Consider the following 25,218-nt stretch of genomic DNA (forward strand, 5'->3'; position numbering starts at 1 on the left):
GGTGAAATGACCTCTGTTCTAGACCCAGTGGGTATGCTGCTCTCTCTGGGAACAGGTTAGTGTTGTGAAACTTCCTAACGGGGCCCTTTCCCGGGCCATTCAACTCTTGCAAAGAAGGAGTGCCCTTTAACTTCTCACCTAAGTCAGTGAGGAAAGTATGTGAGAAGGAAAAGCCATTACTCTGGGAAAGATGTGAAACTGCAAAAGGCTTCAGCCCACTTTCCATGGTTAAAAACGACTTACAGGAGAGGAAAACCTAGGGATGACTCCTCAGAATTAGAATGTTCTGTGGAGTGTTTGCTCTTCTAAGAAGGGAAAGCTCTAGAACAGGATGGTTAAAAGTGACATTAACACCCCATGGTCGAAACCATGTGACCACCTTCTTAAGAGCTGAAATTGGGACCACACTGTCCTTATGGAGGTACCATTCTGGAAGAATAGGTTGCTTACAGGTAAAATTTCACTTCAATTAGTATAGGACTAATACACCAGTCATGAAAACAAGGAAATTGAAAGCAGGGTAGGGAACTGCTCTCCAACCGCAACCACTCCTGCTTCTCAAAACAGGCCTTTTTCTTTCTTGAGGTGGTGTTGCTTCCATCGAGGGAGGGCAGAGAAGGCAGTAGGTGTCATCCCCAAGGCCTTGGTGAAATCCTCGATGGACAGGTGCTTCTAGAAGAAGAGAGAGACCAGAGGGCAACAGTCACATTCTCGCCCAGGGTTGACTTGGATGAGTCCTGTAGGTGTGACAGAGCAGTCACGTGAAGAACAAAAATAGGTAACGTCAGGAGAACCCGGAAAGAGATGGGGAGGAGCCAGGCGGCATGTTGAGGTCTAAGAAGTGTGATCCCTGAATTTGGAACATGAGCAGCATGAAGTAGATTGAGCTCCTGCTGACAAGTGCACCCTAGCTCTGAAATAAGAATCAGGACATTTGACTTCGCTTGGCTAGGGAATTTGCTAAGAGAGTGTCTTAGTTTTCCTCTCTCTAAAATGGGAGGAAAAAAAGGCCAATTTTTGCTTCTTTGTAATGCTTTTATGGAGATGAAAATAATATTACGCATGAAAGGGCACTGGAAACAAGGTATCTTGTTCATCTGTACTCAGTAAACAGTGAACCTAAGCGAGAGGATCCTACTTTCTGTAAATCTGGCCCACAGAGTAAGCAGATGAGCCCCCGAAAGGAATCTGCCCAGGTCTGAATATATGAGACTCCGTTGCTGTTACGACAGGAGGCCCAGCTCTGCTCGAGAGAGCCATGACCCTGGGGAGGCGCTCGCCCTCCTGGGTGCTACCTTGCCGGGGATCAAGTGAGCAGGCTGGCCGCCCCAGCGCGACGGGCCCAGCAAGCAGCAGTCTAGCGTCCAGGTACAGCTGTGCCACTTGCAAAACCCCCTGGGAAACAAAATATTTGGATGACTCATACCGGCTTCTTCCATCCTATGAATGATCTAGAAGGTTGGATAGTGCCATTCTACCTTTTTACTCTTGGCTTAGAGATCCTGACTGGGAGACACCTAACTAAGCCAGGGGTATATATCTTTCTCCATAAGATGAGGGGATTGCCTGAAATGACATTTGCTCCCAGCTAACACAATGTAATAGGGCTACTGCTTAAAGCAAGCCAGGTACCCTCAAGGCACATTCATGTGAGAACCCCAAACTGAAGCTACTAGAAAACAGCATCTCCCAACCTTCATCTCTGCTCCCCAGGCACCAAGAAGGGGATGAGGTGGTAAAAGCCATGGGTTTCTTTTCAGTGTGAGCCCCACCCCCTCCGCCAACCCGAGGAGAGCATTTGAGCCCACTCCTACAGAGAGCCCTAACTGAACAGCTTGGACAACATCTGTAGGTGGACTTCAAGCTCAGATGGGTCTGACGCCTCAGTTCTCTAACCTGTCTTTAGGTTTGCCTCCCACCCCTGGGCATTCTCAAGTCCCCCGAGAGCCTGCCCACTCCCCCAAGCAGGGAAGAAGAGAGGAAAGGTGAGTGGTTTGGGCATCCGTGGATGGGGAAGAGCTGCCTACCCCAAACTGGTTTGTAGCAAACCCCTGGCCCAGGTCCCTCACAGCTGTGGCTGCAGGTGCCCTCCCTGGCCCCAGCCAGGCTGGCTCCACGGCTTGGCTGAGGCTTCTGGACTCTGACCCCCAGGGTAGAAAGGAGGAACTGCCCATCCCCATGGACTTGTAGCTTTCCGCTAGTCCTGCTCTTGGACTCTGTGATCCTGCCAGCTGATGACTGGCCTCGCCCATACCCACATCCGCCTCTCTGTGGCTTACTCACTGGTACTCAAACACTCAGATTATCCTCTTGCTACTGCCTGCAGCCAGACCCACCACCCCACTGTTCATCGTCACTGGCTCCCCTTCCGAGTCTGGAGCAGTCAGGCCTGAAGTCCTCTCCTACTCTCCCCACTTAACACTGACCTACAGCTTCCCCCACAAGAATGTACTGGCGCTCCCGGGTGGCGCAGTCGGTTGAGCGTCCGAATCTTGGTTTCGGCTCAGGTCATGATCTCGGGGTCTGGACATCAAGCCCTGCTGGGCTTCGCTCTCAGAGAGGAGTCTCTCGGGATTCTCTCTCCCTCGCCCTCTGCCTCTCCCCACCCCTTGCATGTGCGTGCTCTCTCGCTCGCTCGCTCTCAAATAAATCTCCTTTAAAAAATCAGCAACAGGGGCGCCTGGGTGGCTCAGATGGTTAAGCGTCTGCCTTCGGCTCAGGTCATGATCCCAGGGTCCTGGGATCGAGTCCCGCATCAGGCTCCCTGCTAGGCGGGGAGCCTGCTTCTCCCTCTGCCTCTGCCTCTCTCTCTGACTTTCATGAATAAATAAATAAAACATTAAAAAAAAAATCAGCAACAGACAACCGACTTTTTAAAAAGGATCTTAGATTCTGTAGACTGTTTCTACCATGGTAGGGTTGTCTTGATTCTGTTTGTCCCATTCCGAATTCACCATCCAGCCTCCTATCAGTCACCGGGTTCAATAACACCAGCTGCCCCTCCTTTTAGAAATACCTGGAGCCACATGGTACCATGGGAGCGGCAGAACTCCGAAGCCCTGGTCCTTGCTCTGACTTGCTGCTAAGTAGCTACGTCAGGCACATCACGCAAGTCACGTGCCCTGCCTCCAGTTTCCTCAGGCAGTTGTAACAGCAGCTTACATTTACATACCAGGGGCTGGGCAAATAATACTCATATATTACTGTTACAAAAAATATGTTGGGATCGTCCCAATATTCCAGTGAGGACACAGATGGGTAGATCTGGGAAAGAATGCATGAACATGGTCTCCAAGGTGAAGGGCAGGATGCAAATGCTCTGGGAACCATACACTTAAACATATATCGGGCCCAAACCCCTAACAGACTTGTTGGAGAAATCAGGCATCTCTCTTCTGTAGATTCCTTAATTCATTAGCAAGACATCTTTATGGTTTATCATCCCGAGAGTACGTTGTCTCTCGATACCCCCATCACGCTAGATCAGCCATCCATTTTGGATCTGCCTATAGTGGGAATGAATATTGGAAATGTATTTTTAACAAGCTCTCTTCTTGCCATACTCTCTCCCCACGAGTGACCCGCGTGGGCCTGCAGGTGCAGCCACCGGAAGCACCGCGCACTGGCGGGTCTCTGAATAGCCTGCCCACCAAATAGGCATCACCCGGGATGTCCCCGGGTGCCTCAAACGGCATGGCTACCCCCATACTCACGGTTGTCCCCCTCTAAGCTCAGTCTGACCCAGGGTCTTTTTGTCTCCGAAAATGATGCAATTGCCCCCCCCATCACACCCTTCATCCAATAATTACCTAGTGTCATTGACTTTACCTCCTAAAATTCCTCTAAACCCCCTCCTTCCCTCCACTTCCCCAGCCACCACTCAGCCGGCCTCTGGTCACTGCTTTTGCCACCTTCCAGTCCCTTCTTCACTGGGTAGCTATAGTCATTTTTTTTTTTTTTTTTTAAAGGTTTTATAAAACCTGGCTGGCTCCGTCAGTGGAGTGTGCCACTCTTGATCCCGGGGTTGTGAGTTCAAGTCCTACATTGGGCGCAGAGATTACTTAAAAATAAAATCTTTTTTTTTTTTTTTTTAAGATTTTTAAACTTTTTAAAATTAATCCCCGCTGTGCTCATTCCCTGCCTCTGGGCTTCACGCATGCTGTTCGCTTCTCCAGGAAAAATCCGTTTTGACTGAATAATTCCTGTTCACCTTTCAGAAGGAAATCTTCTCTAAGTCAGGTTCCTTTTTGGAAGACCCTTCATGGCACCTGTAGTTCACCTTGTAGCGCTTACCATCACTGAAATTAAATCATAGTATAATCAGGGTCCTTTGAACCCTCTGTCCCCACTGAGATGTCACCTCACGTGAAGGTGGAGACCAGGTGTGTTTTGTTCACCAGGGCATCCCCAGCACCTAATCACCTGCAGGGCACAATCTGGGGGTCATTTAGTGTTGTCCAGCAGATGGCCAGCCAGCTTTCTTCATCCTCGAGCCTGACCTACCTCCTTCCTGCTGGGATCCACACCCTCGGGGAGCTCCTCCACAGGCTTGTTCACCAACTGCTCCAGGGGAAAGATGGGTAGAGGCCCAGAAACGAGGTTGCTATTCGCATTGAACATGTCCAGTTTAGGGTTGGTGATCTCCTAGGGAAGAGAAGGAAACCACTGGTTCATTCTGCTGGTTTGTGGCTACCTCCCAGGCTGCCCTTCTCTCTGGAGTCAACATTGATTCTAGATTATCTCCTTCGAGAAGCCTTCCGTGACCCCCATATGCACACTCCTCATAAGAACACAACACCTGGGGTGCCTGGGTGGCTCAGATGGTTAAGCGTCTGCCTTCGGCTCAGGTCATGATTCCAGGGTCCTGGGATTGAGCCCCACGTTGGGCTCCTGGCTCAGCAGGGAGCCTGCTTCTCCCTTTCCCTCTGTCTCCGCCCCCTGCTCAAGCTCTCTCTCTCTCTGTATCTCTGTGTCTCAAATGAATAAATAAAATCTTTAAAAAAAAAAAAAAAAAAGAACACAACACCTGATTGGATCTGTGAGCTAAAACTTGGTGGTTTGTATCCAACCAAAGCCAATGGATCCAAGATGATTATTTTGTTCTATGACTTATGAACTTCTCCATGGCTTCCCACAGATGTTCGAGGTCCACCTTGGACATTTATGATCCTCTTTCTCTTATCTGTTATGAAACTGTCATCAGTAAATTCCCTTAGCCTTGACCTATCTATCCATGCTTTCCTGCCTGAACCATCAGTCCACCAAGAAGGGTTTATTGAGGGCACAGGGTACTCGGGCTGCGGGTGGGGCTGAGGAGCCAGCCTTATCTGCTGATTAAGCCAGCGTGCTTGTGGAATTGCTCTCGTGTTCTGGACACATTTCTACAGAGTCTACTTGGCCCTGCCTCCTCTGCGAGGCTATGAACTTCTTGAGGGAAAGGTTTTGCTTTCAGATTCCCATAACCCCGGGCCAACAGGTTCAACGCACGGGGTTCTGTTCACTAACTGAGGGACTGCAGTTTGCACCCGGAGAAAGGACCCCAAGGGTGACCACAGCAGACAAATCATTCTGTCTCTAAGTATAGTCCATGGACTAACTACATCAAATCACCTGGCTCTTCATTTAAAACAGGCATGTTCCCGGGGCTCATCCCGATTCCACGCACCAGAATTTGGGGGAGTGAAGGGGACTTCGGGATCTGTGGTTTTTGTTTTTGTTTTTTAAAAGATTTTATTTATTTGACAGAGAGAGACACAGCCAGAGAGGGAACACAAGCAGGGGGAGTGGGAGAGGGAGAAGCAGGCTCCCCGCTGAGCAGAGAGCCCGATGTGGGGCTCGATCCCAGGACCCTGGGATCATGACCTGAGCCAAAGGCAGACGCTTAATGACTGAGCCACCCAAGCGCCCCGGGATCTGCATTTTAACCAGCTGTCCCCACCTCGCTCCTGGCTCTCATCATCTGGATTCTTATGCATGCTCAGTCTAGGCCATGGAGGAGAAGAAACAGCAGGAGGCCTTGAAGTTCAACAGGGAGAAGCACTTCCATGAGCGGTGGGAGGACATGGTGGAAAGGGAAGCCCAGGACCCTGCTATCTTTTCTGGAGCTTTCTCAGCTCCCACGGGGCTGCGACATCAGCCAGCCACCTGCCCCGTACTCACCGCAGTGATCTGGTCCCAGTCCCCAGAGTTTCCAAGCTCCGCCTTCAGGTCCTCATAGGATTTGGTGTTCTGCACATAAAGCCAATAACAAGTTAGACCCAGCTCTCAGCAGAGGACATGGAAGAATTTTTTCCTTTCGGGGGGTTGAAAGAAGGCTGGCCTAAGGCCCAGGGGTGGGGGCTGGAGGAGGGACCCTGAAAAAGGAGGGTAGACGGGAGGATGAACACCCACGGGGCTGATGGTCAGGAAAGGCCCTGCTCAGCCCCACGTGGGGATAGAGGCCACCCTCAGAGGCAGTGTGGGCAGCCATGTGCAGCCTGGAGAAGCTGCCTCCCCTATGGAGGCTCTGGGGAATATGGGGGGCTTGGAAGCCAGGGGCCTCCTCCCCTCCCAGAGCCTGGAGGGGGACCCTGCCGCAGAAAGGTGAAGGGAGTCAAAGGGACGCTGGCTCCACGAGGAGCCGCATCTCTATAAGCCCAGGGCCTGGCCCCCAGCATGGCGCATCATGACGGCCATTGTGCACCTAAAGTCACCAGGCCTTAGCCTTCCTCCTTCCTGCAGACAACGTGCACGGGCTTCCATTTTGAGGACCTGCCCTCTGCTTCTACCTGGGGCCAGTTCAGGAAAGTCCTGTGGCAGTCCAGCTCAGCGTCCCTCAGGTAAGGACCACACGTATGAGCCATTTTGCTTAGAAGTGGGTGCCAGGAAGACATTCGTCTGTCCTTTAAAGAACTGCCGTGTGTCATTTTCATCTGGTTTGAGGATGCACCAACACTGTCCCGGAGAAGTTTCTACAGTGATGGAAATGTTCTTTCTCTGCGCTGTCCAACCTGGGAGCCACTAGCCATGAGTGGCTACGAAGCAGTTAGCTTGGGGCTTGTGAGAAATTGAATCTTCAGTTTTGTTTAACTTTAGTTGATTTAAGTTCAAATGGTCAGTACAGCTCTTAGTAAGAATGTCCATCAGCTCTGAGCTACATCTCGTGCCCAAGAAAGGCACGGTCATGAGCCCGGGTTTTTGATAGACTTCCTTCCCTCTCCCTCACCAGGGGGCTTCATGGGCTTACGCAGTCTGACTTTTTATTCGAGGTCCCCTAGAACCCCTTTAAAAATCTGTCACTGGTCGTCTATCACAATGAATAGAAAAGCCTGGAAGTCCGCCCTGCCCTTGGGGTGTGCCGTGAGCGGCCTCCTGGAGAAGGTCGTGCTGGGCTGGAAGGATCAGGGGGGCGCTGGCCACTCACACTCCACTTGAAGGGATCCCATGCCAGGAACCAGCCTGTGAAGGTGGGGGGCTCGTGTCCCTGCTTCACCACAATGATGGGGGTCTCGGGGTCACGGCCGCTGGGGTGTGTCTTGAGGTATTCCTGTGCTGTGATTGCTGCAGCTTTCTTCTCCTCCTCTTTGGCGTGCTGCCCGATCCAGAAGAAGACCTGAGGAGAATCCAGAGTTCGGGTAGGCCTTCCTGTCCTCCCTGGCCCACCGTGCTCCGCCTGGGGTCCGCCAGGCTCTGAGGACCGACAGTGGAGCCAAGTGACCTCGGGCAGGCCCCATCTGGTCTCGACTTTGCATCTGGGAGATGAAGAGGTTGGACAGGTGTCCTCTACTTGGAGACTCTGCCAGTGTGGGACTCTCGGCCTCTCCAGAGCCACAGACCCTCAGAAACGTGCTTCTGCCATGTGAAAGAAACGGGGCTTTGGGAAAATACGTCCTGCACTGCAGCCCCTTCCGGAACGTTCCTCTCTACCCGCCTCCTTCTTCCTTAGGCTCTTGTTCACAATACTACTCCCAGGAAGAATGAATGAGGGAGCCCAGAAAATGTCACAACTTACCTGTCCATAAAGTCACCATTTCTTGGCCCTGGGGCTTGAGCTGGTGGTAAGGGAGGGCCCCAGACCTCAATCCTACCTGGTCCCAGACATCGAGCAGGAACACATCGTCCTCTTCCAAGTCATCCTGATTGAAGTCGGGGATTTCTGTGGCCAGGAAGCGCCCGGTCTGGTTGGAACATTCAAAGAGCCGGGGGGTGATGGCCAGGCTTTCCTTCTGCAGTCTGCAGGATGCAGAGAAAATTGTGGCGGCAAGAAGAAGGTGTGGGGAAGGAAAAATGGAGGACGCAGAACTCCGACACAGAAAGCCCAACTTCTAGGAAAACGCTCTTTTTTCTGACCACACGAAAAGTGCCCCCCTCCTCCCAAGAGTCTGAGAGCGCTCCAAGGCAGAAGTCCCCGCTGCCTTTCCGGGACGAGCATTCCAGAGGCTCTTCTGCAGGCCCGTTGGGAAGTTCTGATATCTTCCTTCTAGGCCTCCTCCGGCCACTGCAGGAATGCCCTTTCCCTTTAAACGGGGGAATAGTGGACCCTGGGTATGCTTTAGAAAAAACACTGGAAAGAGTGTTTCCAGCTGGGGCTTCTCAACATCCAGGTCCTGTGTCGGGACTAAAGGACAGGGTTCTGGCAGCTTCGTCCCCCAGGGCAAGCCCTGCCCCTCTCTTTGAGTTGCTTCCTAGCCCGTGAACTCCATTTGCCAAGAAAACCCCCACCGGGCCCCAGGCATGCCCCTGGGCTCACGGGGCTCTCAGGGCCCATTGGGCCGCCCGTTCTTTCTTCATCTTGTAGCCCTGGGGACTGGTACACAGAGTCCTCAGTCCATGCTCACTGCAGACTCTGGGCCATGGGCTGGAGGGGCTGGGAGGCTCCCCAGCGTAGAAGGTGAGCTGGAGGCAGAGGGACCCCACAGTTACCTCTTGGTGCTGGCATAGGGAGCCTTTCCACCCAGGGCCACCCAGAAGCTGGCCGGCTCCTGCCCTTCCACCACCACTTGTTTTTCTGTCCGAGAGATGGTGTCCGCAACCATCTTGGCCATTTCCCGCTCGTCCCCGCTACAGCCCTGGGGAGAGGGGGGTCAGCTGTGTTGGGGGAGACCATCTCTACTGCCACACCTACCCCCACCCTTCCACCATGTTTACTGGCCCAGAGCTCCTGGGTCCAAGAGGGCCCCTCCTGCCTGGATCAGGACCCCATGCACACCCCTCCTCTGTCCTTGACACTCCAAAGAACGGCAGAGGGTACAGGAGCCTGCACTCTCCTTACAGGGCAAGAGAAAGCATCCAAGAGGCTGAGATCAACGGAGAGGCAGCGACAGGTATGAGGATAGTGAGAGAGAGCCCCAGACACAAAGACAGACCAACACTGGGACAGGCAGGGTGGCCGGGGACAAAGAGAACGAGAGATACTGAACCGGACTTAGAGGCAGAGAATGTGAGGGTGGAGGGAGACTGGCTAGGGGCAGCTGGGAAATGAGCCAGAAGGACCTGCTGGCCAGGGGCTCCCCTGAGGCCCGGGGACCCCTAAGATCCACTTGGGGAGGGGGAGGCCACTGCACGCACCTTCCCGCACCACAGATAGCAGCAGGACGGGGTCTTAAGGATGAAGACGTCATTGGAGTTGAGGAAGCTGGCCCGGGGTTGGACCTCAAAGGCCTTGGTGTTGTTGGTGCTGGTTCCCTGCACCTGGAACAGCCGTGTGGAGGGCACTGGTTCCAGTTTGTTGGCCCGGGAGGTGCCTCCCTGCAGCAGGTGTGGAGAAGGCAGAGAGAGAGAGGTGGGAGCAATTTAGTACAGACAGTGGAAGGTTCTCAAGAAGGGCATAGAGAACAGAGTGGAAGAGAGGCTGGGGTGGGGTCTGCCCGCCCCCAGGTCCTCTGCCGCATCATCACCAGACTAACCTTTCCAAAACATTGCTTTTGTCATGACACTCCCCTGCTCAGAAATCCACAATGGCTCCCTACTGCTCATAGGCTGGAACCAGCTCCTCAGCCCAGCCTTTGCAGGCGCCACATGATGCAGGCGCAAACTGCCCTTCCAGACTCACTCTGCTCTCTCCAGACTCTCCCCTTTAGCTCAGCCAGGCTTCTCCCTGCTCTACGTGGATCCCCTCCTCTGGGCTGTTGTCCTTGCTGTGCCCCCTGCCCTGCATGCCCTCATTTTACCTCTGCTGAGCGCCTCAACTCTGACCCTGATGTCAAGAGCCCCTCCAAACCCCCCTCCAGCACGAACTCCCTGCCTGCCCCAGATTACTGTATTCACACTGGGCAGCGAACCCAACCTGCGTGTCTGGCATTTAACCACACGGTGCCTCGGGCTGTTAGTTCCCTGCTCTCCCAACAAGACCCTCCTTCTCCAGCCCCTGCACCTTGCAGAGGGCTGCAGGCTTCACGGGTGCTCCATAAACAGCTGATTTCTTAAACGAGTGCTGGAGATGTCTATTCCATTATGTTGGAAGGCACCAATGTTGTTTGGATAGGTTCATCAGGTGGGCAAATCTAGCCAAAAGAACTACCTTTCTCATGCAGAGGACGGGGCGGGGGTGGGGGTGGGGGTGGGGGGGGTGGAGTGTAGAGAGGAACGGGACTTGCCCACGCTCCATACTCATTCCTATGGAGTGGCGGTTTCTATTGCTGGTTCCACATGGGTGATGGGGCCTCACACAGTCTTCTCCAACAAAGTGCTTGCTTCACCCCCAGGCCCGCCCTGGGTCCCCTTCCCCATCTCCTGATGCCCACCCCGCCGCAATCGTCGGTCCTGCCAGGCGCCTCAGGCCAGCAGCCACACCTGGTAGATCACCATTCGTCCCTTGAAGATGGCCATGAGGTGTGGTGGCTCCTTGCCCATTGGGACCCGGATCTGCACCAGTTCGTTGTTGTACTTCTGGTCCAGGATGACGGCTTGATAGGCAGAGGCTGCTATTTCGTCCTGGCTGGCCTGGCTACCCTGGGGACAAGCATGATGGAAGTTGGGGGGACGAGGCCAGCCCTCGTTCTGAGCCCATCCCCGGCTGCAGCAACGACTCCATCCCCGATTCTCACCTAGCTCCAAAACGGTCTGCCCCACCAAATACCGCCCTGGCCACAGCCCAAACCCCACGTGACCCAGACCCGTTTGAGCCCAGCCCCACACCTAATCCTTTCCTGGCCCTCCGCCAGCCCTAGCTCACCTGCTACTCCGCCCTTAACCCCAGACCTCCTCTCCTTCTTACTCGGGGGCACACCATGGCTATCATACCACTACCCCCAGCACCCAAGCATCTCCCTGTGCACTCACATCTGGACCCACAAATCCATGGTGCTTTGAGCAGATGAAGGGGATGTTCTGGAAGCCATGGAAATTGGAAGGGAGACTCCAAGAACTCAGAGAAGGGGCAAGGATTGTGAATGGGGGTACCCTGTACCACTGGGATCTCATAGCCTAAACAGTCCCAGGATGGAAAAGGGGGTGAGCTCCCCATCACCAGAGGTATTCAACTCAAGGGTGATGGCCACTTGGAGTGGGAGCTGAGCTAGCTGTGCTCGGGACAGGGAAGGGTGGGGCCTGACCTGCCAAATGTAGAGCAGGTAGTGCTTCTTCTCGCCGATGAGGTAGGTGTACAACAGCAGGTAACAGTCACCCCCGTAGAAGTGGCCTAGCCACTTGGAGTCCACCGGCACCAGCTCCAGGTCCTCGATGCACCACACCTGGGGCCAGTACCAAGCTGGTACGAGGGCCAGGACAGGTTCCGCCGACCCCGCCCCACCCAGCACCCGCCTCCCACCCTCACCATACCTCCACCTCGCCGCTCCCGTCGTCCACCATCTTCTGCTGGGCGGCCACCTGAGGCTGCACGTGCATGGATGTGGCATCAAACTTCACCTGTTCTACTTTGGCTGGGGGGGTGGGGGGATCAGGACACCAGCTGTCATAAGCTGAGGTCCCCCAGGTCCTCACAACAGCCCTGAGTGATGACTACAATTCTTAGATCCGTTTTACAGATGGGGAAGCTGAGGCTAGAGAGATCGGATGGCTTACCCAAGGTCACAGAGCTGGAGAGTGGCAGTTATAATGCGAAACCCCATCTCCCATCCCTAAGACTCGGGCTTCACCAGGGCCTCCCAGAGGGGCCAGGAGAGGGACAACCCTTTCATCCTCCTCCAGGGGCCTGGTACTGAGCTTGCGTTCAGCAAATATTGTCTGGTGAGACACTGACGCTATCTGGTTTCCAGGGAGACAACCCCATTCCAAAGGAAAGACAGGTGCTTCTCAGCTTCCTTTTTGTGACAGCTCAGTTTACTCATGTTCCCTCGTGTACCCCCCCCCCCCCCCACCGGGGGAGCCCAGCGCCAGGGGGAAAGAGCGCATGGAAGAGGCGGGTCCGGGAGGGAGGACAGGTGCAGGGGCCCTCCTAGCCCCACTCCGGCTCCTGACCCCACCCTGCCTCGGGCCGGCCCTCACCCACAGAGCCCAAGGTGTGGGTTTTGCCCAGGCCTGAAGTCCGACTGGGCAGGGTCCACTTCTGGAAGAGCTGCTGAAAGACGGCTGACTCAGCCCCATCATTCTGCACCTCCACCTGTGTGTTCGGCGGGTACTGCTTCGCTTTGATAAAGTTCTAGGAAGAGGACGGGGTGGCTGAGTCTGTGTCCCTCTCCTAGCCCCCCACAGCCCCGCCCCCAATGCAAGCCAGAGCCTGGCTCGAACCCCAACCAGACCGAACCACAAACCTATCCCTGGTCCCAATCCCAAACTTGAACCCAACCCCAGTCCCAGTGCTGACCCCAAAGCTAAACCCTGCTCTGGCCCCAACCCCAAAACCCAAAGAGACCCCAAACTTGACCCTACCTCAGTTTTAACCCCGATCATCAGCTGCCCTCTCTAACCTTGACCCCAACCCCCATTCTAATGCTGACCCCAAGCCAGCTAGGGTTACTGACTCTAGCCCTAATAATGACCCCAAACTCTGACTTGGTCCCAACCCGCCGGCTGACCCAATCCCCTCTTGCGGGAAGGCCAGCCTCCATTTCTCCCTTTCTCTGAACCGAGCTTGAGGTGGGAGCTCACACCCTGAGGAGGCCCCCAGGTGGCCTGAAGACTGGCCCCCTGGCGTGCAGAGAAACCCCCAAGACAGCTACGGAACTGACCCTCAGCACCCCTAGCTGGGTCAGGCCCAGAGCTTTCCAAGGCCTCTGCCTAGCGCTACACCGGGTCTGACCCCACTCCTCTCCCCCTGCTGCATCTGTTTCTCTCCCCTCTCCCTTCCTGGACCCCCCCCCTGCGCACCAGTGCCTGGTTCATGGCTCCTGTCCTCTCCTGGGCGTTGGCATCCTTCCCCTTCCACACGTAGATCTTCAGGCCCCCCTGGTCCAGGATGTAACAGTCCTAGAGGTGGGAGACAAGGATGCAGCATGGGGGCCTGAGCCGGTGGTGCCGGGCCGCAGAGCGGCAGGCACGGACCCACTCCAGCCCCCGGCACTGCTCCCACTTGGGGGAGACTGGGCAGGGTGCAGCGAGATGGGAGCTGGGGCTGGGGGTCTCCACGCCCTCTCACCCCGTGATTGAGCAGGTCCTGGGTGAGGGGCCTCGTGGCGACTTCTCTAACCACCAGCTTTCCCTCTGAGTCAGACACGCTGCAGGACAAAGGCACAGCAGGGATGGGAGGGGTCCCACAGCCCAACCCTCCCACCCCCCGGGGGAGCGCCCCGCGGCCACAAGGAGCCCAGCTGGACACTCACTGGTACAACTTGAGGGCGGCCTTGACCGCTGGCTCCACCACGTCGTCGGGCACTGCGGCCTTCAGTGACCCCCGCGGGCCCAGCACGTGGTTCATGATCTCCATCAGCTTCGGGGTCTCCTTCTCATTCTCCCCATCCACCACCGCCACGTAAGTTCGCCCACCCCGCTCCTGGTCTCGGATCTCCTTGGCCAGGGTCATGCCCTGCAGGGAGGCCCCGGTGACCCGTGAAGGCCGGCGGGGGGATGGGTACGCGTCCGCCACCCCCAGCCATGCCAGGAGAGCCTGGGCGCCCCTCCGGCAGCCCCAGGGGACAAGGCACCTGTCCTGCCTGTACCCCCGAGAGTGCACCAAGTGAACCCCATGGGAAAGCAGGTTTCTTGTTGGCAGGAGGGTATTTGGGGTGCACTTGCTGGGCCTTCTGTTTTGACATTGAAATTTGCGATTTTACTTTGCAGTTTTGGACAAAAGCCGAGCCCTGGATATCAAAGCACTCAGTCTCTTTGCCCCAAAGTGAGCTCGCATGTGCACGCGCGCGCACACACACACGTGCATATACACGGCCGCAAGTATGTACACACGCGCGTGCACGGCACACTTCCTCATGTGCACACACACACACACTCACACCCTGGCTCCCCCTCCTCAGCCTAGTGGCCACTGCTCTGGGGACTGGCATTTCAGTTGCCAGCCCCAGTCCCAGGACTTCTTCCTATTTCTGTCCCCAGAGCAGCTCTCTGCTCTCCTCTCATTTACCCAACTTCCATGATAACCTGTTTTAAGATGCCCCAAACTGAACTCGGTCCCCCCCACCTTCCCCAATCTGTTGCTCCTGGTCTTTCCCATTTCGGGAAATGGCACTCCATCCACTCCATGGTGGCTCAGGCACAACGCCCCTCTCTCCTCGGCCCCATCCGCCACACGCATAAGGCCAGTGGATCCCCCCTTCCTGTCCCCGGGGCCTGGGGCACCTGCTCCCATCCTCACGCAGAGGGCCGCCTGCTCCCTGCATCCCCGCAGCCGCTCCACACCCCTTCTCCACTCAGAAGTCAGGACGACCTTCAGACCTCCTGGGCACCGAGAACAGACCCCAGCCTTCTCATGCCGCCTCCTGGCCCCCGAACACGCCCTGAGAGCGAGCCCTCTCCCTTCTCCCAGCTCCCTGTAATCGCCATCCATTGCCCGGCACCGGCCACTTCTCCCCTGCCTTAGGGCCTTCCCTCCCCCACCCCACCTCCTCCAGGAAGCCTTCCCAGAACCCCCCATGTCACACGCCCACCCCTCACTCCTCAGCTACTCCCTTCATGTCTGTGTCCCCCGCTCGATGGCCAGCTGGAGGCCATTCACCACGGCACCCGCGATGCTTGGCACAGGGTCTACCACATAACAGGGACTTGTCACACCTCAGTGGCTGAGTCCCGGAACTCATGCAAACCCCAGCGTGCGTACCTCTCCACATACACACGGAGACTCAGATCTACCTTGGAACACACCGTCCAGGGCAGTCAGCCGAGAGGGGCCTGGGGACGTGGGGGCAGGTTGGGGGTGGCAGACGTCTGGCGAGTGTGACTGGCGGGGGAGGGGTGGGTGGGACTGGGGAGAGGGGTGGTGCATGGGCAGCGCTTACCCTGAGTCTCTCCATGCGGTTGCTCTCTGGCCCGTTCCACTGGATGATAACCTTCCCCAGGTCCAGGAGAAAAATATCCCCACAGTTGAAACTCTTCCAAGACACCTCCACCTGGAACGCCAGAGGGGAGCTGCAACCTCCACTCAGATACTTGCCACAGTCCACGGCTCTTCCCTGCCTCCTCCCTGCCCTCACCCCTCCTTGGCCTCTGCCCTCCACCCAGGCTGGGAGGGGACACAGGAGGCCATGCCCCAGGGCCCGGGCCAATGCCCACCTCTCCGGCCACCACGTTCCTCTTGCCCTTGACATGCAGCAGCCGCTGGACGTTGTAGGAGTTGGTCTCCACCTGCTTCATGCCAGAAGCCACACCCCCCTTCTGGATCCTGAGAAGAGACGGAGCTGACCCAAGGGAGTGAGCGGGCTGGGAGGCGTGACAGAGCCGGGGTGCCCGGCTGCCACTGGGGCCATCTGAGGGCTGGGCCCGGGACTAGGCTGAGGTGCACGAGGTGCCTCAGCTGCCCACTCTGAGGTACTCGCTCTCAGGATCATGCAAGTGCAAGGTCAGTCTTCTGCGTGCATGTGTGTGACCTTCCTTAGCCTCCTTAAAGTTTGCACCCTAGGTGCCTCACTCCCCGCCCCGCAGACACTGCCCTGCTGAGAGGGCCCGCAAAGAAGGGCGCATGGTGATGTGGATTGATGGAAGGACAGGACAGAACTCGGAGGACAGGAGGCTGCAGGGAAGGGGGAGAGGGGAGATGCTATGGACTGAATTGTGTCCCCTCCCAAACTCCTATGTTGAAGCCTTAACCCCAGTGTGGTGGTATTTGGAGATGGGGCTTTTGGGAGGGGTAGATTTTGATAAAGTTTAGATGAGGTCCTGAGGGTGGGCCCTCCGTGATGAGGTTAGTGCCCTTATAGAAAGAGACACCAGAGCGCTTGCTCACTCGCTTCACCATGGGAGGATACAGCGAGAAGGTGGCTGTCTGCAAGCCAGGAAGGGGGCTCTCACCAGCAACCGAATCAGCTAGCACCTTGATCTTGGACTTCCCAACCTCCAGAACTGTGAGAACATTAATTTCTGTGACTTAAGCTACTTATTCTAGAATATTTTGCTAGGGCAGCCCAAGCAGACAGGAGAGAGGCCAGCTCAAATGCCCAAAGGGATGGGCCCTTGCTCTGAGTATGGGAAGAAGAGGAGCAAGACGAAAGGGAGGGGTGGGGACCGTGGCTCACTGGAGAGCTCCCGGCCTATCCTACTGCTCAGTAGCAACTTGACTCTTGACTGTGTGTTTCCACGGGAAAAGCCCAGAGGCCAGAACTTCAGACTTTTCAAGAAAAGGTAGAAATCAGCGTGTTGAGTGTGAAAGTGTTCCTTTAGAGAATGGAGAGTAGCCATCCGCCCACGGGCCAGAGGGAAGACTTGATGTGATGCCCTGGAAGGCCTCCTTCGGTCCCGAGCTCTCCAGAACATTCAAAGAGGGGTTGATTTACAAAAATACATGGTGCGCAGACTTTCACAACAGCCTCTGGGGCAGCTAAAGACAGAGGGATAAAGACCAAAGATGGGGCAGCGGCAGGAAAGGGGGCAGGGAAGCTGAAAGAACAGAGGTCTCCAAAAGCCCACTGTGGGTCTCCCCGAGAGGCTCCCCGCGCTGGCCCGAGCTCCGTCCCTCCCCGCCGGCAGCGCACCCCTCCGTACACAAGGCCCTGTTTGAAGTAGCCTCGGAAGGCCTCGCTCTCGTTGCCCTGGACCTCACGGTGCTGGATGGCCCGGCCATTCAGGAAGTCGTCCATCTGTGTGGTGTAGATGGCAGCCGCCCCCTGCTCGTCCTGGGACGAGGCCTGGCCGATCCAGTAGTGGATGTCATAGGACAAACTGCTGCCGGTCTTGTGGATCTAGGGAGGACAGGGGATGCGCGGTGTGCCCCAGGCCCTGGGCTCCCACGCCCTCCCGCCGCCTCCCTGCTCTGCATGGTTTCGCACACACAGGGGGCCTGGGCCGCGGGTGAGCTTGGCAAGGGGAGGCGGGAAGCGCACGGCGCGGGTGGTCAGGAGCCGAGAGTACAGCCCCCACCCCGCCACAGACTCTCAGAGACCCTCAGGGTCCTGCTCCTCTCGTCTTGGAAATAAGTTGGTTGCCTAGAGCAGCATTTCCCAAGGTGAGGTGCGAGCTCCGTCAGGTCTGTGAGGTGATTCGGTGGTGTGCAAGCCAATGTGCAGAGGAAAGGATTAAAGTAAATATTTTATAGCTACTTTCTGTTTGTGACCTGGGACACCACCTTCCACTTATTATGATAATGATGTGGAGTTGTGTTTTTAAATAAATGGATTTAAATTTGAAAAGCGCATCAATATAAGGACAAATACAAATGCATTAAATAGTACAGGATGTGGCAAAAACCAAGAAGGTGAAACGAAGGGGACTATGGATTTCGGAAATGTGGACCTGAGGTAGGGTGACATCCTACTCGCTCAGAGGGTCCCCACGACTATAAATTCAAAGAAGTTCACCCCGGGTGGGAGCTCAGTGAGCCAAGGGCAGGGAGAGCCTCTTCTACCTCTCACCCTGCAGAGCTACCAAAGGCGGGGCCCCTGGGCACACCCAGCCCATGCTGGCTAGGGGTAAAACCTGGCCAGCCCTCCTTCCCGCCCCCAGCCTCAAACTTCCTCTCTGACACTGCAGAGGCCTTTGCCGTCGGCTCAGACCCTCCCGTGCTCGCCCCCCACTCACAGCCAGGACTATGTAGCAGTCGCCTTCATAGAAGCTTCCGAAGGTGCTGGAAGGAACAGGCACCATCTTCATGGCCTAGGGAGAGGAAGGAGCTCAGAGGGGCTGCCTTGGACCACCCAGAACCCCCAGCTGCCCTGCCTCCCTTGACCCCAGGGAGAGCTGGGAGAGGCAGAGAACCAGCAGGAGGAGGGCTGAGGAAGCTGACCAGAAGACTGGATGTGACAATGGGAGGAGGAAAAGGAGCAGGAGGAGGTCTGAGAAGAGAGGAGGGTGGCCTTGGGGACAGGCACCAAGGGCTTGAACCCCAGGAAGGCAGAGCAATCTCAGGCTCCTTCCTTCCCTCAGTCCACCCCAGCCTGCAGAGCCCCCAACACCCAGGCGGGCCTCACCTCGATCCTCCATATCTGCACCCCGGGGGTGGTGATGTTGAGGGAGGCTTTGACCTGGGCGCTCAGTTTGGTCATGGCGGATGAGCCTAGGGGAGGGGGGTTGTGGGAGCAAGGACTGAGGAGCTGGGAGCGTTTCAGGTGCTCTCCTTCCAGCACAGGCCTGGAGAGCTCCCAACAGCTCCAGAGGCCAGGGCTCAGGGACTTGGGGAGGTGAGGGCTTAGCGCTCCTCCCCAGCCCCTGATTGGCCCGAGGGCCCAGCCTCCAGTCTTCCCACCCAGCTCTGATCTTGTCACTCTCTTGCTCAAACCCCTACCCTGACTCCCTATTACCTGATTAAAGCCCCCATTCTTTAGCTTGCCATTCAAGGCCCTTCTTTAGCCCCAAACACTTTTTCTTTTTGAAAATTTTTTATCAGAGCCATGTTGACTGCTTAAAAAAAAAGGAAAGCGAAGAATAAATAAGAGCCAAAAAGGGTATTTACCCCAAAGGAAAAACAGGTGTTCACAGAAAACTTGTACTTGAAATTCATAGCAGCTCTATTCACAATAACCAAAAGGTAGAAACAACTCAAATGTCCAGCAACAAAACGTGGTATATATCTCCACAATGGAAGATTATTCAGCCACAAAAAGGAACCAAGTGCTAATACATGTTGCAACATGAATGACCCTCGAATACATTATGCTTCGTGAAAGAAACTGGACACAAAAGGCCATGTGTTGTGTGAGTCCATTTATATGAACCATCCAGAACAGGCAAATCCATACACATAGCAAGCAGATCAGCAGCTGTCATGCGCTGGGGTGGGGGGAGGGGAGGGCCTACTAGTGGGCATAGAGTCTCCATCTGGGATGATGAAAAAATTCTGGAACTAGATAGTGGCCGTGGTTGTAGTTACAACATCGTGACTGTCCTGAACGCCCCTGGACTGTGTCCGTTAAAGTGGTTAAAATGGTAAATCTTATGTGTATTTTACCACAGTAGAAAAAGTGTATGTGGCAGTTTCATGTTCCTTCCTAGCTATCCCCAAACACCCCTCGGTCACTGTTCTGGTGGTGCTCGAGATCTAGTCCCCACAAGGGCGGGGATCATATTTGCTCAGTACTGAACCCCCAGCATCTAACACCATGTGAGCGCTTTGCAGAGTGGGTGGATGGATGGGTGGTTGGATGGATGGATGGATGAGTGAATGGATGGATGGACTGGATGGGTAGATGGGTGGATGGATGGATGGATGGTTGGATGGGTTAATGGATGGATGGAATGGATGGGTGGATGGATGGTTGGAAGGGTTAATGGATGGATAGAATGGATGGGTGGATGGATGGATGGATGGATGGATGGATGGATGGATGGATGGATGGATGGATAGGTGAGTGGATGGATGGATGGATGGATGGATGGATGGATAGATGGTGAATGGGTGGATGGGTGGATGGATGGATGGATGGATAGGTGAGTGGATGGATGGAATGGATGGGTGGATGGATGGATGGATGGATGGATGGATGGATGGATGGATGGATGGATAGATGGTGAATGGGTGGATGGGTGGATGAGTGGATGGCAGAGTAAACTCTCCCAGTGTGAACCAGCCTCCACCCATTGAGCTGAAAGAAACCTCCCTCCCCAAGCTTCTTTTATGGTATCTTTTATGGCTCATTCTGTTTTCACCTGTAGCTCTATTCCCTGCTGCAGTTGCTCATCAGAATCACCTAGGGAGCTTTTAAACAATACCAGTGCTTTGATGCTGCTCAGGTCTATCCCCAGGGACTCTGATTTAATTAGCCTGGGTGGGGCCCAGGCCTGGGTACTTTATTTTCTGCCTTCTGGGAAGCGGGGCATGTGGACTTTTAAAACTTCCCAGAGAGGGGCGCCTGGGTGACTCAGTCGGTTAAGTGTCCAACCCTTGGTTTGGGCTCAGGTCATGTTCTCAAGGTTGTGAGATGGAGCCCCATGTCGGGCTCCATGCTCAGCACAGAGTCTGCTTAAGATTCTCTCTCTCTCTCTCTCTCTCCTCCCCTCCCCCCTCCCCTTCCCACTCAGTTGCTCTCTCTCTAAAATAAATAAATAAAAATCTTTAAAACAAAAAACTTCCCAGAGACTCTGCTATGAGCCAGGGTGGGGATCGGCTTGTCCCCATTTACTCTCATCCCTGGTTTTCTGCATCTCCCTATCAAGCTGGAGACCACCCCTATTCCCCACCAAGCCCACCACCCAGCCTGGCACAGCCTGGCACAGATCTGCCCTCCAAGAAGGCTCCTTGAATGCTCCTTGAATTGATGAACAATGAATGAAAGGTCGTGTGGCCCCGAGGGTCAGGCTTCATGCGCTGACAGCCTGGAACTTCCCTATCTAATCTCTCATGGCACCTTGACTCTGAGTCACCTCTTGGAACAATGACCTGGCCCTTTACTGCTGGGAAACTCCCTCTTCTGAGTCCTGAGGGGTGACCTCTCTCCCCAGCATTCTGGAGTCTGGGTCAAGGTCTCCCTGCCCAGCCTCTGATTAGCACCCCCTCGGGCAGATCAGGGGACCACATCCGGTCACCAGCGCTGTGTAGGAACCCCTGGTGCCTGGGCCCTGTCCGATGCCCCTGTGGGCCATGGCCCCTCTATGAGGTATTTCTCAACCCACAGAGACCGTAGGTTCCCAGGACCCCTGGGTCAGTAGGACCAATTTGGGTACAAAGGAGAAATGTTTTCTGTGTTATTTCATTTACCACTTTGGTCTACATCTTCCTTTCTCCGAGACAGATTCTTTGACACTCACTAGCTCTATGAACATGAGCCCGGTTCTTCATCTAGAGATGGGGGGAGGGTCGGGTTAACCAGATGACCTCTAGGGACATGCTCTGATCCTAAGAGCGAGCAGCAAGAGGAACTGAGGGTAGGGCGCCTGGGTGGCTCACAGTTGGTTAAGCGACTGCCTTCGGCTCAGGTCATGATCCTGGAGTCCTGGGATCGAGTCCCGCATCGGGGCTCCCTGCTCAGCGGGTAGTCTGCTTCTCCTGCTGGCCCTCCCCCATCTCGTTCTCTCTCTCTCTCAAATAAATAAATAAAATCTTCAAAAGAAAAAAATGGAATTGAGGGTAGACAGGAGTAGGCGCTTCTTGCCCATCAGATGAGTGGAGATTTGGGGGAGCAGGGATTTGGAAAAGCCAGTACGCCCCTCCCTAGAGGAAAATCAGGATCCGGGACCCCTAGCAGCCTGAACTGGTAAGGGGGAGCCTCTGCTGGGGTGGGGGGCAAGGGGATCCTGAGGAGGGCGGCCCTGAAAGGTGAGCTCTTACCCCAAGGGTACCCCCACGGATACTCTCCGACGGCTCCTGCTCTCATCCATGTTGGTCCAAGCAGACACCCCTGCCCCCCACCCCAGGTGGGCCCTCCCCAGGGAGGCTGTTGCTCCTGACCTGGTGGGAGGATTATGGGCTCCTCACTCTCCCATGCCCACAGCATGGCCCCAGGTTTGCATATGCACTGCCTTCTCCCTCAACTGGAGTTTGCTGGCTGCCACCCTCACTCCTGGTCCCCAGTATTCTCTGTCCCCTACTTGAGGAAGGGCGCCATTCCTCCCAGACCCCCCAAAGTCAGCTATCTGGGCAACACCCTGGAACCCTCCCTCTCCTGCCCTCTGTCCACCTGAATGTCCCTCCTGCCTGCCCACTGCCACACCCCTACCTCTCTCTGCTCGCTTGCTGCCTTCTAGTGATGCTGGACTGCTTGCTTGCCTTGGCCCCCCAGGCTGCTTTTCCCCCTCCCCCTATGTCCTTAGTCCTGCTCTTCCCTTTACTGAATGCCCTCCCCACCTTTCCTCACATGGCTGAACGTTACATGCTCCTTTAGACTCAGTTTAGTTCTCATTTCTTCCAGGAGACCTTCCCAGAATCCTCAGGCTAGACTAAGGACCCCTTCCCAAGGGCTCCAAGGCATCCTGGACCCATGCCACCCTTGACCCCCTAACCACGTGGTGATGAAGGATCTGTTTCTAAGTCTGAGGTCTCCAAGGTCAAGGACCTAGACTGTTCATCTGTGCAGACCCCAACTCTTAGCACATAGTAGGTGCTCAACAAATGTTCACAGAGCTTAAAGGCAGAACTGTGGAATGGATGGGGTGGATCATGCTGGAGCCCTGGTGGGACTTCGGGCTCCTGCACCACCAGGTCCCATTTTTCCTTGCTTAACTGCCACCCTGCTGCCGTCAGGGTTCCAGCTGCGGAGTGCTGTCACGGCTCTCAGTTCCCAGTCATGCTGTTCTGAGCTAGACATGGGTGTGGCAGGCCCTAGAACCCAGGACACCCTCCTGCTTCCCCAGGCCTGTGAGAGCGAGGAGAGAGGACACACCCCAGCATCCCAGGCTGCAGATTCTGCCCCTTGCAGACCTGGGATGCCTTTGCAGGCTTCCTGGGAAGGGGTGGACCGGATGTCCAAGACCCTGGTCTGGACTTGGTTCCTACCTCCCCCCGACCCATTTCAGCTACATGGGGCCACCATGGCTGGTAAGGCCAGATGACAGGTCCTGGTGGAGGGGAGATGGGACAGAGCTGCATGCCTGGGTGACCAAGCATGGATGGGGGCCAAAAGGGCCCTGCCAGTCACCAGCCCCCTGCCTCTCTCTGTCTTTGCCCATCTAATTCCTGAGGGTTGTTGCTCACATCCTAGGATCCAGGAGCGCCGAGGCCCCAGCAGTGTCAGGGGGAATGGCAGCACAAAGAAAGAAACCGTTTCAGATGAAGAACAAATGGGCAGGGGCACCTGGGTGGCTCAGTCGTTAAGCGTCTGCCTTCGGCTCAGGTCATGATCCCAGGGTCCTGGGATCGAGCCCCGCATCGGGCTCCCTGCTTGGCGGGAAGCCTGCTTCTCCCTCTCCCGCTCCCCCTGCTTGTGTTCCCTCTCTCACTGTGTCTCTCTGTCAAATAAATAAAATCTTTAAAAAAAAAAAAAAAAAAAAAAAAGAACAAATGGGCAGAGAGACGGGGTGGGGCGGGGGAAGGGGAGGCAGAGCGAGGTCAGGGTGACCAACTAGTCCTGGTTTGCCCAGGAGTGTCCAAGTTTTAAATCTCAAAGTCCCGTGTCTCCAGATTCTCCCCATTCAGGGCAATCGGGATGGTTGACACCTGAAGTGAAGTTAGCGTCAGGTGCGGCTCTGAAAGAGCTGTTGTCTGGAGTGCAGACTGTACAATTCTTTCCTTGGAGGCCCAGGAAGCCACACTGGGCTCCCTGCTCTTTCCAGACGCTCCAGAGTGCCAAGCCTCTCCTTCACGTCCGCTCCAAGGTGGCCCTACGCTGCCAGCAAGAAGCAGGGGCCCTTGTCCTGTTGCCCCCTGTCCTGTTGCCCCCCACCACCTACTGTCCCAGTGTCCTGCAGGGTTGCCTTACCTGTCTGGGGGAGGCAGCTGCCACCTGGGAGGTCTCAGGGAGTTATGGTAAGCTGGCTGCAGGAAAGCAACCTTTGTCCCCACCCCCCCCAGGAACTGCCTTCACCATATAAGGGAAGATAGGGCCCCAGCGAAAGAGAGAGAGAGAATGGGTGAGGGGGTGGGGAGGCAGGTGCCCGCCAGGTCCCTGGGAGCCCGTGGAGCCCAGCGACAGCCTGACAGCCAGAGCCAGTGGGCCCCACCCTTGGCTGGGCGTGAGCGAGCTCCCGGGGATAGGGTACATTTCTGCCCACGGCTCTGGCGCTCATTGTGCGTGGACAGCCCCGGCCACAGAAGGCAGGGGAGCCTGGACCCTTCCTTCTCCCAACCCAGATGAGGAGACTCGGCCGTCCTCCCTCATTCCCTGGGAGAAGGGCTCATAGGGCATAGAGCAGGACTCCCCGATGCAGAGCCAGGGATTCACACTTGCGACCCCTCCAGGACCGAAGGGGCTGGCACCCGAACGGGTCTCTCACTCGGCAGGACACTTGCTCAGAGGGGGCACGGGTGCTTTTCTTGCCCCCCCACCCCCTTCCCGGGTACTGACTCCACCTGGCATGTTTATTAGCTGCCATAAACCAGTGCCTTTGGACTCTGCCACTTTCTCCCAGAAGCCAAGGCTTCCATTTCCAACCCCGATCCTGGACAGCCCTTCTCACTGATGACAGGAAACCAGGGCAGCCCTCTCGGGGTGGGTCTTGCTCTGAAGTCCGCTTTGCTGACAAACTCAGCACCTTGGGCAGCTGCCCCCCAACCTTGACCCCTACAGAAATTCTCCTGTCCCCTCTGAGCCCTGGTCCTCTGGAGGGCAGGATGAAGTGGGCAGGGTGAGGGCAGCCCCTCCTCCTGGCCACACCTTCCCCAGAGTTCTGGAGGCTGTGTGTGTGTGTGTGTGTGTGCGCGCGTGCGCGTGTGCACGTGTGAGCATGCTCACCAACAGTCTGCAAAGAGGAGTAAACACATGGCAGGTGCTACTTTGTTTCTTAAAAGAACATCTTTTTTCCTGCATAAAAAGGAGTCTAGGGGCGCCTGGGTGGCTCAGGTCATAGTCCCAGGATCCTGAGATAGAGCCCCATATCAGACTCCCTGCTCAGTGGGAGTTGGCTTCGCCCTCTCCCTCTGCCCCTCCCCTGCTCATGCTCTCTCTGTCTCTGTCTCTCTCTCTCAAATAAATAAATAAACAAATAAATAAATAAATAAAATCTTAAAAAAAAAAAAGGAGTCTATGTTCATTCAGTTATACAGACAGGCAAAAAGGAAAAGAAAAACATTTATAATTTCACTACAGAGATAATCTACAAATAAATCGGTGATTTACTGTGGAGTATCTCTTTCAAGTGATTTATTTTTGAGTATTT

The 25,218-nt window shown here is 55.5% G+C and overlaps 1 protein-coding gene across 1 annotated transcript; it reads right to left on the minus strand.

The window, feature by feature from the left end:
• Window positions 1-230: 230 nt before the first annotated feature.
• On the minus strand, window positions 231-23,849 carry VIL1 (villin 1). Its single transcript, XM_035007137.1, has 20 exons — window positions 23,823-23,849; window positions 18,444-18,529; window positions 18,055-18,129; window positions 17,023-17,219; window positions 15,598-15,706; window positions 15,324-15,434; window positions 13,698-13,900; window positions 13,514-13,592; window positions 13,246-13,344; window positions 12,424-12,577; window positions 11,758-11,858; window positions 11,532-11,669; window positions 10,771-10,929; window positions 9,547-9,726; window positions 8,902-9,047; window positions 8,067-8,211; window positions 7,403-7,591; window positions 6,160-6,228; window positions 4,504-4,644; window positions 231-672 (listed from the first exon to the last, which is right to left on the minus strand). Exons 2-20 carry the CDS (start codon window positions 18,516-18,518, stop codon window positions 559-561), a joined length of 2,484 nt encoding a protein of 827 aa, XP_034863028.1. The 5' UTR covers window positions 18,519-18,529; window positions 23,823-23,849; the 3' UTR covers window positions 231-558.
• Between the last annotated feature and the right edge of the window lie 1,369 nt (window positions 23,850-25,218).

This window comes from Mirounga leonina, unplaced genomic scaffold, assembly GCF_011800145.1.
Source record: "Mirounga leonina isolate KUSES-001 unplaced genomic scaffold, KU_Mleo_1.0 Mir_151, whole genome shotgun sequence".
Classification (NCBI taxonomy): Eukaryota; Metazoa; Chordata; class Mammalia; order Carnivora; family Phocidae; genus Mirounga; species Mirounga leonina.